The sequence below is a fragment of the Paracoccidioides lutzii genome (assembly GCF_000150705.2).
Source record: "Paracoccidioides lutzii Pb01 unplaced genomic scaffold supercont2.23, whole genome shotgun sequence".
Taxonomy (NCBI): Eukaryota; Fungi; Ascomycota; class Eurotiomycetes; order Onygenales; family Ajellomycetaceae; genus Paracoccidioides; species Paracoccidioides lutzii.
Genome location: NW_015440969.1, coordinates 138,164 through 155,021, shown reverse-complemented (window position 1 = coordinate 155,021; position 16,858 = coordinate 138,164). Strand labels below are relative to the sequence as shown.

Here is a 16,858-nt window from a genome sequence, read left to right as displayed (position 1 = left end):
AGATCTATATTTTAGATTTCCATGGTTGGAAGTCAGAAACCGACAAAACATCTGGTCACGTCAAGGCATGGAGGGGATGTTTTCCTCCCCAGTAAAAGGTCGAGGCTATCATTCAGTTATCCATTTCGGTATGTTTCTACCCTCACGTCTGGATTCTTATTTCTTCCAGGATAACCGGCCCTAGGACAGGGAGGATTTACGGCCTGTTAAATGACTATTGTAGTAAACTCCATATAAAACATGTAAGACGGTATAAAATGAATGGTCACGTTTATTCCCCCCACATTCAAATCAGGTGGCAATTAACCTTACAAAATGCTGGTTCCAAAAAAAAAAAAAAAAAAAAATGTCAATTTACTAGCAAGCTAGTAAAATCAAGTGCTCTTATGCTTAAATTTTCTCGTGGAAAATCACTGGTGTCCTTGAAACACCTTACAAAAGTGGAGAGGTAATATGTAAATTCTATATTCAGAACTTGTTGGGAAGCAGATCACGGAAGTAGTTGGTTATCATTATGAGAGCTGCGTTTCTACGCGATGGTTAGTTATGTTATGGTTAGTTACCGTGCTGGAGAAAACGGACGGCCCGCAGGGAGGAACTCCGACAGAGTTTTCACTCTGCAAGTCAGTGGTCTGAGTGGAAGGTTTTCTTTTTCTCTTATTTTACATTCACGTTTAACTTGAATCACCCACGGTTTCGATTTTTGTTTATGTCAATGACTAACTATTTAATTCAGAGATCAAAACCCACCCTTGGTGACAGACAACCTTGCCGATGGAAAGGTGTCTATGGCACATAGTAGAGTATATTTCTTTGAAACAAAAAGTTTTGGCCATGCACTATTTATATTATTCCATTGATGTTCGACATGAGTTCGAGCTGCTGGAGAAGAAGCCTCCACTTAAATCGGCTTTCAGGGAAATATAACTTGAATGATATGAAGAATTCCGAACTCCAAAAGTGGGTTGGTAATAACAGGGAAATATATTGTAAATTTATGAAGAATCCCCTTTACGCAGCAGAAAGTAGATAGGCAGTGGCTGCGAAATGGATATACCAACTTTGGTAGTTATATACATTCTTATTCAAGACTCCACACCCAAAACCACACCTAGAACCGATTCACCCACTTTCGTCCCACAGGGTAAACACTAAAAATTTTGGACCGTGACTGAAATATATAACTTCATGCATATTTCCATTATTGTCCACAACCGGTGTGAAGGGGTGAAAACCCATTCAATGTCAAGCATTATTTTCTTCTTTACAACGTTGTTCAACGACCAACAATTATTGGAATCCATTGCTGGCATCTTCAATGGTTGCTTCCATGTCGTCATATAGACTCGACCCTTTGAGTTGTCAAAATCGCATGAAACCTGATTGCGGAGGAAAAAAGCAGCCAATGACCAACTGAGCCAGGAGTAGGCATGACATCATTTCTCCATCCAACCTGTTGTGGATGCTACGAGCGACGTCTTTGATTCGTCCCCGGCACAGGTACAAGCACTTTTGGGTCACCAATCCGGACACTTCAGCGATCTCTGATCCAAGACCGCAATAGACCACAGAGACGAGATTGGTTGCAATATGATGAGCCGATAGAGGAAATCAGACGATTCGGGATCGATCGGTGGCAGTCTCTTGGAACCGTCTTAGGGACGTTTGGCAGTTTGATTCCATGTGAAAATCGTGCTATGCAGGTGGGTGGCTTATAGTGTTTTTTTTTTTTTTTTTTTTTTTAATTTTTTATTATATATATATATATATATATATATATATTTTCAATGTGCTGCTATTGCTCCCGGGACTGTCGTGATTGTTTGAGAGGAACCTGCAAAAGTGATCCCTGGGATGGTCTGGCACTGCTGATAATAATGACACACTACAAGAAACCCCACCCTCTCTATACACATCCTCATCAGACCAATGTAGAACGATGTAGAACGACATAATTTACAGAGTTGTGCGCACTGTAGAATCGAGATACAACAAGAGATAAAGGTCTCTTGTTGCCACTGACGGCTAGGTCGTTGTGCTGTTGAGCCATCTTTTTAAGTATAAATTTATCCACTTGGTGCGCAGTACTCCGTAGCAGTGGATTGTTGATTTATTGTCGCCGCCACTTGACAGGAGTTTTATGGGCTCTTCGGGGGATGCTGGAAGGGGAAGGGCAAAATGTCGGTGCTTTATATAGCTGAGATGGGGCATTCCCAAGGTTGTCCTGCCTGAGACATGTTGTCTAGCGCCCGGCGAGCAGACCAATTAGCCTATCTCCAACAAGGATGTCATAATTGTGCTTTTGCAAGGTGGAGGAGGATGGATGGTTAATTTACCTACCGTCAATGCGGTCGGTATGTTGAATGGAGAATTTAGCTCGAGAAGATTATCATTTTTTGGAGCACTTACTGTCAGAGTGGCAACAACCGCGATATCCTCCACAGCTTCACACGAGCTTTTCTTCCACTCTCTGTCTGCAGATAGTTATCATTAGCAGGTCTTGTATGTTTCTGGTTGGTTGTGAGTGGTTGGGCGCGCCGTTTTGCTGATGGCACTCGACTTGGCCCAAGCACTTAAACCTCAGCAGTTTCCCCTCACCCAGTTCTTCCAAGTTCCGTTCAGCCTATTCGGTCCCGTTTCCTTGTCCCTCGCATTTTAAAAATATAATCCTGTAACCTGCGAAGCTTGAGCATATTTGCAGATCTTTGATATTCTTCTAGTATCCCTTCGATCAAAAAAAACCCTGGCAACCTCCCCTCCAAAGTCGCCCCGAGCCGCATTTGTGCCCAGCACACACCAGTCGCAATATATAGATATATATACCCCGTCCGTTGCCCAGCTCGATTTTAATTCGCCTAGTTGTGATTTGTTGTGCGATATATTTGGCGCTAATACCGCCTATATATTTTCAAACTAAATCGTATTTTTTTCCTTTTCACCGCTCCCTGTCGACATTGAATGTTCATGTCAACCAACATGAGTAGCCCGCATACTCCAAAACGAGATATCAAGAACCATGTTCTATTTGAAATTGCAACGGAAGTTGCAAACCGGGGTTTGTAATTCCTTTCGCTTGGTTTGACCTGGCGTTCCAAATGGGATGTTTGACTGACCGTATTGCCTATAGTTGGCGGAATATACTCTGTCCTAAAGTCCAAGGCGCCGGTTACGACTGCAGAGTATGGCGAAAGATACACACTCATCGGCCCTCTGAATCGCTCATCGGTATCTACATATTATTTTCTTACTGGAATCCCCGCTTCGCTCCCGTATCTCTATTTTGTCTATATGAAGGGAACCATTGACATATCATTAGGTCGAGGTCGAAGTCGAGGAACTTACCCCAACCGATCCTCATATTGCCGCCACGATTGCCTCTATGAAAGAACGGGGCGTTGATATGATCTATGGGCGGTGGCTGATCGAGGGGGCGCCGAGAGTAATCCTAATTGACACGGGTGCGGGATACAAATACCTGGACGAGTGGAAGGGTGATCTTTGGAATGCGGCCGGAATCCCGTCTCCTGCGGAGGATAGTGAGTCGAATGAAGCTATCGTTTTCGGCTATTTAGTAGCTTGGTTCCTTGGTGAGGTGAGTTAAGCGACCAGCAGCGCCCGAATTACCTATTGAGCCGCAGCCAAGCAGTGTTTGTTTGCGTTCTGCTAACGGATGTCAAAGTATATCTCCAGAGATAGAACTCGAGCTGTTGTCGCGCATTTCCACGAGTGGCTAGCCGGTATTGCCCTTCCCTTGACCAAGAAGCGGCATATGGACGTCACAACCATTTTCACGACCCATGCAACACTCCTAGGTAGATATCTGTGCGCCGGATCTGTCGATTTTTACAACAACCTACAATACTTCGACGTTGACGCTGAAGCCGGGAAAAGAGGGATCTACCACCGATACTGCATTGAACGCGCTGCTGCGCATTCGGCAGATGTGTTCACAACGGTGTCACACATCACAGCGTTCGAGAGCGAGCATCTTCTGAAACGGAAGCCCGATGGTGTGTTGCCCAACGGACTTAACGTGAAGAAGTTTGCTGCAGTTCACGAGTTCCAAAATCTTCATTCCCATGCCAAAGACAAGATCAATGACTTTGTCCGTGGCCATTTCTATGGACATAACGACTTTGATCTCGATAATACTCTATACTTCTTCATTGCAGGTCGTTATGAGTATCGGAACAAGGGGGTGGATATGTTTATCGAATCTCTCGCGAGACTGAATCATCAACTCAAAACATCTGGCTTAACTACTACCGTAGTCGCATTCATTATCATGCCTGCACAGACATCGTCGCTCACAGTTGAGGCCCTCAAAGGCCAAGCCGTTGTAAAATCTCTTCGCGACACACTAGAAATGGTTGAGCAGGGAATTGGAAAGCGGCTATTCGAGCGTTGTTTGAGTTGGAAGGAAGGAGACAATATGCCCGATGAAAAGGATTTAATCACAAACCAGGACCGGGTACTCCTGCGCCGTCGACTATTCGCAATGAAGCGGCATCAGCTTCCACCCATCGTGACACATAACATGATAAATGACGCAGAAGACCCAGTGCTGAACCAGCTACGCCGTGTCCAACTCTTCAACCACCCGTCCGATCGTGTCAAGGTGGTTTTCCACCCCGAATTTCTCAATTCATCAAACCCAGTTTTGCCCCTCGATTACGACGATTTTGTCCGCGGGACAAATCTAGGCGTTTTCCCATCCTATTATGAGCCGTGGGGGTACACCCCTGCGGAGTGCACGGTTATGGGGATACCCAGCATAACCACCAACCTCTCTGGATTCGGATGTTACATGGAGGAACTCATAGAAAACTCGTCGGATTACGGCATATACATTGTCGACCGGCGCATGAAGGGTGTGGATGAATCCGTGAACCAGCTTACGAACTTTATGTTTGAATTTGCGTGCAAAAGCCGACGGCAACGTATCAATCAGCGCAATCGGACGGAGCGGCTAAGTGATTTGCTCGACTGGAAGAGGATGGGTATGGAGTATGTCAAAGCGCGGCAGCTGGCGCTTCGAAGAGGTACGCACACACCTGCACTTCATAGCTGACTCTACCAAAATTATCATCACAACTAATCCAGTTAACCATCCAGCATATCCGTCCTCCTTTGACCCCGCGGAGGACTTCAGCGATATCATCGGAGGAACAGAGCAGAAGATTTCCCGCCCGTTCTCTGTACCTGGTTCTCCTCGCGATCGAACGGGAATGATGACCCCTGGTGACTTTGCGTCGTTGCAGGAGGGTCGCGAGGGTTTGAGTACGGAAGATTATATTGCCTGGAAGCTACCGTGAGTTTCATGACATCCTACTATCTTTTCCTTTTTCCCGCCGCTTTTCGAAATTTTGTGCCACTGACGAGAACTTTTTGCGAAGTCGCAGTGAGGAGGAAGATGCGGACGAATATCCGTTCCCACTTACGTTGCGAAAGAAAGCTACTACGGGTATCCCTCCGCACTCCCCAGAGAGGGAGGTAACGGCCAACGGTGACGTGTAGCGCGAATTGAGAACATTCGATGAAGGCGAGATCATGAAGAAGCCGGCTGTGTGCTTTCTTTTTCTGAAGTTGCTTTTAAATTCAGGTTTGCAATTGATCTTGGATGAATTTCGGGGCTAGGTGGTTTTAGATGAACTGCCGGTTTCTTCTTATTTTTATTTTTATTTTTATATTTTTCGTTGCGTCTTCATTCTGCATTTTCAGTATAGATTATAAATATTCTTACAGTATGTATATACATATAATATAATATATAGTTATTTGCTCAATTGATGAACTGCAGAAGACTTACATGGCGTCTCTCTTATTCCTCGGGCAGCGCGGCCTGTGGATTTTGTTCAGCTTGATTTTCTATCATGTTGCTGTCTGATAGCTTACTTGTTTCCTATAGCACCACGTAGTTCGTAAGGATTTCCTGGCTGTAGTTTTATGAGAAGCGCAAATACTTCCATAGGACTTTCGAGAAAAGGGTGATGTTGTCAACTAACGGGCCAAAAAAGGGGCAGAAACATGTTGTGATCCACCCAGCAACTTGAAATCGTGGACGATCCCCGCCAGTCCCGAATGGTTTAAAGATAAAACAGTGGACCCCGCTGTGGACCTGACTGGATCGGGCCTCCGAAGCTCTCACCGTCATGTTATACACTCTATATTGGAACCTAGAACTGAAATTTGAGAATTCGAAACTTATTGACGTGAATTGTCTGCAATTATTTAGCACACTAAGCAGTTCGTGGGCTTCGCCCTAGCAACCTCTAGCACCTCCAGGTCATTGCGGGGACTACGGAGCAGAATCCATGGGTATGGGCCCCAATCCATGGAGATGATGAGGAAACCTTGGAACTGGATCGAAACATAAGAGTTAGCCGCATCCAACAACTTCTTCCGAGATGCGCCAGAATCAACCCCGCCTCGTCCCCTGTCTTCGGCTATAAAGCAATTATCCAGTTAGGACAAGGAAACGCCAAACGCTCGATAATATAATCATCAAGAGGAATACCAATCTCTCTTCCCAATCGTCGACATGGCCCGGTAATAAAGCTCAGCAACAAGCACACACGTCACAAACCTGTCCACCGGCCTGCCACAGGCGGTATACATGATCAAGGCGGAAAGTTCTGATCGATTTTTCGCCTTGTTTCTCCGGCGGGAGGCGGCTCTGGCTCTTGTAGTCCTGCAGCGGAAGTCGTGCCGCGGGCAGCTTGGGAGGAAATCGACGCCCCATTGTCTATCCGGGGCATTGGTCCACCCGTTAGACCTCCAGTCGAGATACGGAGGGTTGAGGGTTGAGGGCGTTCCAAGCTTTTTGGAATTTATCCATGATGGCATCGAAGAGGAACCGGTCAGTCGCCTGTTCCGGGGTTTCTTTGGACGGTGAGGTTCATTAGGGGCGGAGAATGTTAGCACTCACTCCCTTGGTTGCAGGACAATGCAGAAAGGGAGATGTGAACTTCATCTTTGCCATGTCTTTTGTGATTTCTGATATCAGGAGGATCATAGGTGAAAACGTTTTTTTAATTCCCTCTCAGGATATTCTTTCTTAAACAGAGTTTCGTTTCTACTTAAATTCTTAAATTCTTGATGGGGGCTGTCGTCTCCTTTACATGTCAACTCCATTAATTAACTATATCCCGTTAATCCCTATGTCTCCGGTGTTCAAAACAAATGTATAATATATTTTTACCTAAACAACCTTTACTTTGATTAAACATGCTTTATTATAACTTCTTACTTCACCTTCATAGAGTGAAGGAAGGAAGCGACGATAAGATGAACAGGCAGAAAAAATGGGGCGACTGCCGAGCTGTATATACCATAGTGATGGAGGACCAGTCAAGGTGCTCAGTCGCATGTTAAACTCTGAACCATGAAAATCATCTGGATTTTCACAATGACGTTGCATATCCCACCCCAGTAGAGAGCAGGCCTTGTATGATTAAGATAATATGGTAGTGCTGTACATGAGTCGATAGGTACAAGGGTAATTAATCGTTGGGATCCCACGGGTAGAAGATAGAAGGAGACCACTAAAAAAAGGTGTATGTGATAGCAGAAATAAACGTTGGAAAGGCAAAGGTTGACCCCGCTAAAAGGGCTCGCAGAACAACAAAACAGTATGCCAGATTGGAAATCCTGCAGATCTCTCCCCAGGACTCCTCCAAAAAGGTAGTCTAAAATGCCATGCGCTAAATAAGGGATTAAGTACCAAGGGTAGTCACCCAACTTCAAAGGGAAATTTCAACATAAAGGTATTCACACTTCGGCCCTTATAACCTCCCTCCTCCGCCCAATAAATAAAGATCAGAAAACTCTGAGCCGGATTCTGGCCAAACAGCAACTAGTGTAAAGAGTTGAAGAAGTATTTGTAGCCCGATACGGTTGACTCTGCCATGGCTGGTTAAACCCTCTCACGACCCCTGGTCCGGAATTGGGGCTCCATTTTTATCCCCTTTTTGAGGGGAAGATTCCGCGGGCTGAGCCTCTGCTGGTGGCAGTGGTGAATCAGGCTTGGGCGGTGACGCGACGGACTTGGACTTGACTACTTCGACAAGGTGGTTACCTAGATCACCGGAGCCATCGATTTTATCAATCTTAGCTTTGAAATACTCGACGTCGGAAACCATTCTAGATATTCTTCATTAGCTTGGGAGTCTATGTGATGAATAAAAAACAGACGGGGAAATCGCGAAGAAAGAACCAGACTTACCGTTGTTTACCGCCCTCAGTTTTCAAAGTAGCTGCCTGGAAAGCCCTTGTCCACTGATCTCTGTAACTTTTGAAAACAGGGTCCATGATCATCATCACGGTCATTTCAGGTAGATGCTTTGTCAGGACTCGCTGGAGTGTGCCAGTCTCTTTCGTCAATGTCTTCATGTACGGGCTGACGGAAGCAGTGTCCTGCTGTGCATCCCAATCAATCTTCTTCATCGCATTGACGTGAATCGTGGCGCGGGAGCTCATAATATCAACTAACTTTTCATGGATGCCTGACTGGTGTTCCTGACACAGTCGCTTAACTTTATCAAACTCAGCCATCAGGGTGGTGGTAGAGGTATAATGCCTGCGGATGAATTCACGAACATGAGGAATAAGCGCAATGATAAAACTTAACGCCTGGGAAGCAAGAGCCAAGTGTTTCGTTGTGATATTCTTCAAACCGGCACTTCTCGTGGCACCAGCGCCAAGGATAAGTTGGGAGGAGCGGGAGTTGAACAGCTTGAGGCATTCGAGGAAATTAAATGCTATGTCCTGCACCATGCTCGGGATGCCCGTCATTAGATGTTGGAATTCGTCAATAATTTCCAAAATCAGAAGAGCAGATTGCGGCAGAATATATTTCTGCTCATCCACTATTGCGCTTCGTACTTTATCTTTCCCGCTGTCGGTTACTCCGTTTCCATTTACTTCAGGACTATCTTGCGTCGCCGTTGTTTCCTGGCCGCTATGATCTGACTCCCATACTCTTGAGGTTGAAGCCCATAGATCGATGTCTTGCGTACTCGCTTGGAGTATTCGTGAAAGAAGGGCATTTTGCTTATCACCAAAGTCTTTGGCATCCCACCTATCGGAATCCATCACTTGAACTAGCCTATGTTTCCTGCTATCACCAAAATTGGAAATGAAGTCCCTTATTTGGCTATCAACGACATTTTTTAAAGCCGAACCGCTCCGTCCAGAGATAGCTTCGCACTCATCAGCAAAAAGTTTGTTCAAGCTGAAATATTTCAAAAACTGCTCCAGCGAGAGATGAGCAGTCTGCTCTGACCGAATTTTCAATATTTTGACCATTTGTGACTGCACTATGTCAACAGCTTGGCCGAGAAGGCTTGACATATCAAGGATCTCCATTACCTCTTCCTGTGCTGCCACTGGCGTCGTTCCGGACCGGACATATGCGTCTATAGAATGTAGGTTTGGGCTTTGTAGAGGGGATCTCACCCCACTAGTATTAGGAGGACTGCTAAGTCCACTAGTAATATCCAGAAGTACTTTGACCTGTATACTTAATCTTCGTAAGAATTCGCTAACGCCGGTGTAAATTTTTGTTAACATGGCATATGCATCTTCAGGGTCAAGAGCACGGAGGTTGCGCGCTAGTATTGTTGACTTCTCCTGTTGGTTCAACTGGCGATCCCCATGGGTCGATGCGGACATTATCGACTCATTGTCGTCATCGCTTGAACTAGGCAGATGTCTTCTTATCGAACTTTTCATTTCTCGCAAGACGGAGTTTTTGTACGAGGTTGCAGCGGATGTAGTGTATCTCGCTCGACCAAGCCCAACCAGCTCTGATTTTAACCTCGATCTAAATTCATTATCGATCGTCATATAAGTCGGTATGCTAGAGGGGGCTTTCCTATGCGTCCTTCGTGATCGATGAAATGCATCTCCCAGCCGTAGCAATGTGAGTTCCGGAGGAAGACTTTCAACATGCCGTTTGATGTCTCCAATTAAGCAATCTAGGAACCGTTGCTCATAACCAATCCCAATCCGACTTCTTAGTTGGCCCAGATCGTCTGATGCACCTTCTAAAGCTTTGATTCCACGTAGATCTATGAGCGTCTCCGGAAGTTGAGACTGGCCACCGCGATCCTCACGTTTCGTGGCGGTCCGTTCGCCCGCTGTAAGTCTTTCAACATGATCCAGTTCATCCAGGGCATTTTCGATATCACCATTTTCGACCATTTGTTCGCAATGAGATACACATGCTATTATTACCTTCAGTTGGCAAACAGCGTCTGCTAATTTTCTAACGTTTTCTCGCCGGCGCCGGAGATTTACCACCTTGAGACCACCCAAAGCCATGTCATTATCAAGTTTTGCTAGATCTCTTCGCAGGGCTTGAATTTTGTCAACTGAAGCTTTTGCTTCTCCATGGAGAGCTTGCAGGGAACCGAGAGCTGTGAAGAATGAGGTTGAGGCGTTAGAAATGGAGGAAATAAGGTGAATTTCAACGGTATCAAGATACCATGATAATTTTTCTTGCAGAATCGCATTTGTTGCCAAAGCCTTTCTATTGAATGCCGGTCGTGCTTCAAACGACCCATTAGGAGCATTCTCATCTGAAGGTTTTGGGGGAGATCGGACAACTTCCGATCGTTCAGAAACGACATCAAATGTCCGAGGATTTTCAAGATGGAAATTCTCATCGAAATAAACGTTAGGAATAGTTGACAGAGGGGCCATTGCTGGACCTCGGCCTCTCTGACCAGCGGATCTTCTCCTCGGAGTCACATATTCAGAGACGGATGACAAAGGTGTGTGTTGACCAGAATGTCGCCGTTCCAATTGACTACTCAACAACGGGTCTATATCTACAGATATTGTTGTTGTACTGCTTGCTCGACGAAGCTGTGGTTCGCCCTCATCACCATTCTCCTTTGAACGGCGCAATGCATCGTACAAGGATCCAACCTGCGAGATATAAGGTTGGAATGCCTTGGATTCCACATGTGGGATGTTGGTTAGAGCCACTGGGGGGATATCTCGAGTGGTCGGCGGTTTATAGCCGCTAGAAAGCGCAGAGGCTTGTGGCAGCAGACCTGTACGAACAATAGGTTGTTGAAGGAGGGTAGATATTGCTATTTATATAGAATGTCAATGTTAGCACATTTACGCGCCACATTATTGTCATTTAACACCCAACCAACACCATGAGCAACAAACCATTGCGTCCAGCCTCTGCTATTGATCCATGGTGAAGTGAAGTGTCCAAAGCACTCCCTATGCCGGATATCGAGCTGGCCGTCGAGCTCCGCCTCGAATTATAGCGCAATCGCTGGGGTAAGCGGCCGGGATCGTACTGGCTGGAGGAAGAAGGCTGGGTCGCCAAAGAAACCGAGGAAAGAGATGCCAAGCTTTCCACCGATTTTCGCTTGTCGGAAGAGGTCATATCGAAAGAAGCACCGAAGCTAGTTGTCCGGCAGGGTGACGGCTGCGGCTGCGGACACGCCGTGGATCATGACATGCCCTATGTAGTAGATACGGGAGGTTCTTCATGAGCCACTGAAAAACGTAGAAGAGAGCGACGGTAGTACAAGATCATCAATTCCGTTATCAACAAACGAACTGAGGGTTATATCACCGTCCTCACCGAAACCACAACCCATCAGCTTCGAGATATGAAAATCGTTTCTTGAGGTTGAGCTGATTTTACAAGAGGGCTGTTAATTGAAGCATAGGTGGCTTGCTGCGGCTGGGGCTAAACTCTCGTGAGTGTGGCTGGAACCTTCCCTAAATAGGGTTAGGGCCAAGCACAGCCACTGACAAAATCAAACTTCAGGTTTACCGCTTTCGGTATAGGAGTATATTATATCCGAGAAAGCATGCCAAGAAACACTTTACGCGCTGAAATAGACGCGTCGCGCTCCTCGTGCATTTTTGCAACCAGCTACATATAATCTGTCTTGCTCTCAACACAACAGTGGATTAAGTACTATAACCTTGATCTTGTGCATTACACGACCATGGATAGAAGAACGCCATACTCATTGAGTGTCCTCCAGCCTCAAATTGGCGGCCCGGAGGAGCCACGCTCAAAAATCCAGGCACAGTTGAGAGAGTTCATCCTCGCCTTCCAGCTAGATAATACATTCGTATATAGGTAAAGTATTACCTTACGTTGTTGCTGCTATCTGTGTGTCGACTGACGGAATATATAGAGACCAGATTCGACAGAATGTGCTCGTCAAAAAGTACTACTGCGACGTTGACATCGCCCACCTCATTGCATACAACGAAGAGCTAGCCCATAGACTTACCACAGAGCCAGCAGATACAATTCCACTTGTAAGCTACTTTTCTTGTCTACGCTGCGAATCAATAAACATATATTTTAATACGTCCTTCCACAGTTTGAAGCCGCTCTTAAGCAATGTACCCAAAAGATCGTTTATCCCTCCGAAAGAAATATCGAACTCCCCGAACATCAACTACTCCTCCACTCGAGTGTATCCCACATCACCATTCGGGATCTAAATGCGACGAATATATCCCACCTGGTTCGAATTCCGGGCATTGTAATCGGAGCGTCCACAATCTCGTCCAAAGCTACACGCCTCCATATTGTTTGCAAAAACTGTGGCGAGAGGGAAAATATCACAGTCGATGGTGGATTTTCTGGGGTCACGCTTCCAAGACAATGCAAACGCCCCAAGGAAAAGGGCGAAGATCAATGTCCTTTAGATCCATATGTGATAGAGCACGAAAGGTCACAGTTCGTTGATCAGCAGGTTCTCAAACTCCAGGAAGCTCCTGACCAGGTACCCGTCGGAGAACTTCCCCGACACATCCTCATATCTGCAGATAGATATCTTGCCAACCGGGTAGTACCTGGGTCAAGATGTACCGTCATGGGCGTGTTTTCAATTTACCAAGCAAAAGGCTCGAAAAATTCCACAAAGAGTGCCGTTGCCATTCGGAACCCGTACCTGCGGGCGGTTGGGATAAGCAGCGATGTCGACCATACAGCGAAGGGCAACTCTATTTTTTCCGATGAGGAGGAGCAAGAATTCTTGGAAATGAGCAGGCGTCCCGATATCTATCAGGTATTCGCCAATTGCATTGCTCCGTCAATTTATGGAAATCAGGATATTAAGAAGGCTATTGCATGTCTACTTATGGGCGGCTCGAAGAAGATTCTACCAGATGGCATGAAACTTCGAGGAGATATCAATGTACTGCTGCTGGGTGACCCTGGTACTGCTAAGTCTCAACTGTTGAAATTTGTGGAAAAGGTATCTCCAATAGCCATCTACACCTCTGGCAAGGGTTCTTCTGCTGCTGGTCTTACAGCCTCTGTCCAACGGGATACAACTACGCGCGAATTCTATCTGGAAGGCGGAGCAATGGTTCTTGCAGACGGTGGTGTTGTGTGTATCGATGAGTTCGACAAGATGAGAGATGAAGATCGAGTCGCCATCCACGAAGCGATGGAACAACAAACCATTTCAATTGCAAAGGCTGGCATTACCACTATTCTCAATGCTAGGACGTCCGTTCTCGCTGCCTCGAATCCAATTTTCGGCCGGTATGATGATTTGAAAACCCCAGGTGAAAATATCGACTTCCAGACAACTATCCTGTCACGTTTTGATATGATATTTATCGTCAGAGACGAGCACGAAAAGGGCCGTGACGAGAGAATCGCAAGGCATGTCATGGGTATCCACATGGGTGGTAGAGGGGTTGAGGAACAGGTCGAAGCTGAGATCCCCGTCGAGAAGATGAAGCGGTATATCAGCTATTGTAAATCGTAAGTCACAATCCCACCTCAATACTTTCTTCTCGTGCTTTTATTAACACACATAATTCCAGTCGTTGTGCCCCCCGTCTCTCCCCAGAAGCCGCAGAAAAGCTTTCCTCCCACTTCGTCTCCATCCGCAAGCAAGTGCACAAAGCCGAACTGGACGCCAATGCCCGCTCCTCAATTCCTATCACCGTCCGCCAACTCGAAGCCATCATCCGAATCACCGAGTCCCTCGCAAAACTCACATTAACCCCAATCGCAACAGAAGAACATGTCGATGAGGCAATTCGCCTTTTCCTCGCCTCTACCATGGATGCAATCAATCAGGGCGATGGTCAGGGGAGCAAGGAGCTAATGACGGAAGTTGGGAAAGTTGAAGATGAGTTGAAGCGTCGATTGCCGATTGGGTGGAGTACGAGTCTCGCTACGTTGAGAAGAGAGTTTGTTGATGGAAGGAATTACAGTGAACAGGCCTTGAATCGGGCATTGCTTATTTTGCAACGGCGGGATACGGTGCAGTTTAGATCTGGTGGGTCGCAGATTTATCGTCATGGGCCATGAGATGTTCCTTTTTTACGTTTGTCATTTTGTACATTTTTTTCATTTCTGGTTGGAGTTTCTTGATGTTGTGCACATCTTCTTTTTCTTTTGCGGGTGTCATTTGTTCGTGTCCCTGTGTTGCACTGAGAAAACAGTAGTTATTAAGCGAGTTCACGGTTCGGAAAAGTACAATTTCAGAATGATGAACCGTCATGCAAATTTGGGGCGTCGTGGGGAGTTTTTATTTCCTTTATTGATTAGGCACAGGCAGGCATTACAGTTAACAATGTCACAATATTATGATGATGGATGTTAAGCGTTCCAAACCACGAGAAAATTTATAACTTTGGCAGCATTCCTGCATTGATTCTTCAACAATCACACTGCAAGCAAAATGCCATCAGCTCTACAACCCTTGAAGAAGGCTCTTCTTGCTTTCTCCAGGACCACATTCCATTCGAACTTATATATACCAATACCTCCATGGGTCGTTTCCTGCAACATTCCATCAGTAACGCAGAGTTAACTACACTTCGGGCCTGCGTTGTGAGATTAAGCCTAAGTAAGCTTGGTCGCGCTAGTTGATCTGCACATTTTCCTTTGAAAACTTCACCTCCTCCGTCATGATACAAATGTCCATTTTTATCCAGCAACTGCCCTGATATGCGAAGTTTGTGGTGATGGGTGCTCTTGGCCCCAATGAAGGGGTGAGCAAATTATTGAGTTGTAAGGTGAAGAATAAACAGACGCGATTTTAACTGTCCCTTCTCTTTCTTTGAGCTTTGAGTTGTTTTCAACTGATTTCTCGATCATCTCATCGTTCTTAGCTACGCGCTGAGTGCCTTTTTATATTAACTGAAGCAAAGATTGAGCGCTGGATGAGAAGAAAAAGGACATCGTGAAGAATGTGAAGTTATTCGACATTGAATTACGCGGAAGCTAATGAAGGAACCAAAACCCTTGAAATGTATTATATGAATATACCAGGACATCCACAGCAGTCATTGTTTCACTGATGCTTTGGAGAGGGCTTACTTCCCACGATGGCTTTTTTATCGCTCCACCCATGTTGGTACATTTCGCTCTATCAATTCATTTCTCAACGCCTTCAATATCTCCTAATCACGCCAAGACGTTCCTTGCCCGTCCTGAGTCACAGGCAATATCAAATATCACGCGCAGTATCAAAGCACGGAATGATGACTTGATATTTGTTGCTGTTCAGGCAACACTGGCTCTTCTGCGCTGCTGCTGGGGCCCTGAAGATGGATAACAGGGATCATAGCTGAAGCACAACAGCATTCCCAACTGTCCAATACGGGAATAATGAGATGGAATCATAAGTCATACAATAGACCAACGGCTGCACGTGGAAGCCGTTTTATGCTATGTATGAGCTATGAGCCAAGAGCCATCAATGTTGCCCAAATATCCGTAGCTCGTTCTGCCATCCAGCCAGGCAACTGCACCTCCTGTACTCCGGATTAACCACCGTGAATTGGCCAATTAGGTTTTATAGGAAAGGGGATTCGGCTCTTGTCCACAAACCCTGCTGACTCCTATCACACAGCAGGCAGGCACCTCTCATTCTCAGTGTTGCGAGGGATTCAACCCTCTTTCTACACGTCCGGCCGCTAGCTCTGATGAGCAGATCCAATTGGGAAAACGATATGTTAAATTCAACGTTCGGAGCATTGCAGGGGCTAGAATGGGTGATATGAAGAGATCTGACCATGTCTGGGCCATTTCGTTCTGAAGAATAGGGATATCAAGAAGAGAGAAGAGCATGACTGAGCCTTGCTTTTCTGAAGAATATGGCTTATTATGAAGGCTTATTGATCTGACTACGAGTTAACTGTATTATTACTTTTTAGTTTGTATGGATTATTAAACTAATTTCTCGATTAAACTTTCCTGGCATAAATGCTGATTCTAGTAAGCTAAAGAAACCTATATTTCTCTATTTCTGCAGTTTTATGCTGTTTGTGAGGGTTCTGGATCAGGTATGATCAGCATTGCCAAACTCCAAATAATGACGACTAACCACCCTTCTAGAAGTATTCTTGACGGATACTCTTCAGTCACTTACATCTCTGCATTCTTGCCCTCTCCTGGGAAATTGACTGGCACTGGAATGCCAGGCACTGAAATCCGCTTGCATTATCTCCCAGCTGGTATTCAAAGACAACTGCAAGCCCAAAAATACCCAAAAAAAAAAACTTCTCGTCTCAGGGCCGGGAGCAGAATAAACCCCCACGTTAACGCAACCGTGGGGCAAAAAGTGGAGCTTTATCACCAGCTCCAACCGCAAGGTTTACTCCCAGACAGCTTCCAAGAGCTGCTCGTCACGTTTGTTGCCTGTGTGCTGAAATCAGTGGGTCCCCAGTGGCTATTTTTCGGGCACTCTGTTGCTTTTAGAACATTTTTTTTGTTGTTTGACTTTTGAACTTCTGTCCTCCACATTTTTGATCAATTTTTTAATCTTACTGTCTCGTCGAACTCTCTCGCCCGAGAGACCCTTTCTGGTCGAGTGGAGCCTGCGATGGCGACCCC

At 45.8% G+C, this 16,858-nt stretch overlaps 4 protein-coding genes across 4 annotated transcripts; 2 read left to right on the top strand and 2 right to left on the bottom strand.

Annotated features, from left to right (window-relative positions):
- Positions 1–2,976: 2,976 nt before the first annotated feature.
- Positions 2,977–5,517, top strand: PAAG_07276 (glycogen synthase; the record flags this gene model as incomplete). The annotated part of the gene is made up of 6 exons (XM_015846186.1): positions 2,977–3,055; positions 3,128–3,225; positions 3,317–3,592; positions 3,680–5,042; positions 5,116–5,311; positions 5,403–5,517. 6 exons carry the CDS (start codon positions 2,977–2,979, stop codon positions 5,515–5,517), a joined length of 2,127 nt encoding a protein of 708 aa, XP_015700621.1.
- Positions 5,518–6,231: 714 nt separating this feature from the next.
- PAAG_07275 (hypothetical protein) lies at positions 6,232–6,846 on the bottom strand (the record flags this gene model as incomplete). Its single annotated transcript, XM_015846185.1, has 2 exons — positions 6,232–6,446; positions 6,576–6,846. 2 exons carry the CDS (start codon positions 6,844–6,846, stop codon positions 6,232–6,234), a joined length of 486 nt encoding a protein of 161 aa, XP_015700620.1.
- Positions 6,847–7,925: 1,079 nt separating this feature from the next.
- Positions 7,926–11,410, bottom strand: PAAG_07274 (hypothetical protein; the record flags this gene model as incomplete). Its single annotated transcript, XM_002790691.1, has 3 exons — positions 7,926–8,142; positions 8,225–11,099; positions 11,185–11,410. The coding sequence occupies 3 exons, from the start codon at positions 11,408–11,410 to the stop codon at positions 7,926–7,928; spliced, it is 3,318 nt and encodes a 1,105-aa protein (XP_002790737.1).
- Positions 11,411–11,984: 574 nt separating this feature from the next.
- PAAG_07273 (DNA replication licensing factor mcm5) lies at positions 11,985–14,326 on the top strand (the record flags this gene model as incomplete). The annotated part of the gene is made up of 4 exons (XM_002790690.1): positions 11,985–12,121; positions 12,180–12,306; positions 12,372–13,771; positions 13,834–14,326. 4 exons carry the CDS (start codon positions 11,985–11,987, stop codon positions 14,324–14,326), a joined length of 2,157 nt encoding a protein of 718 aa, XP_002790736.1.
- Between the last annotated feature and the right edge of the window lie 2,532 nt (positions 14,327–16,858).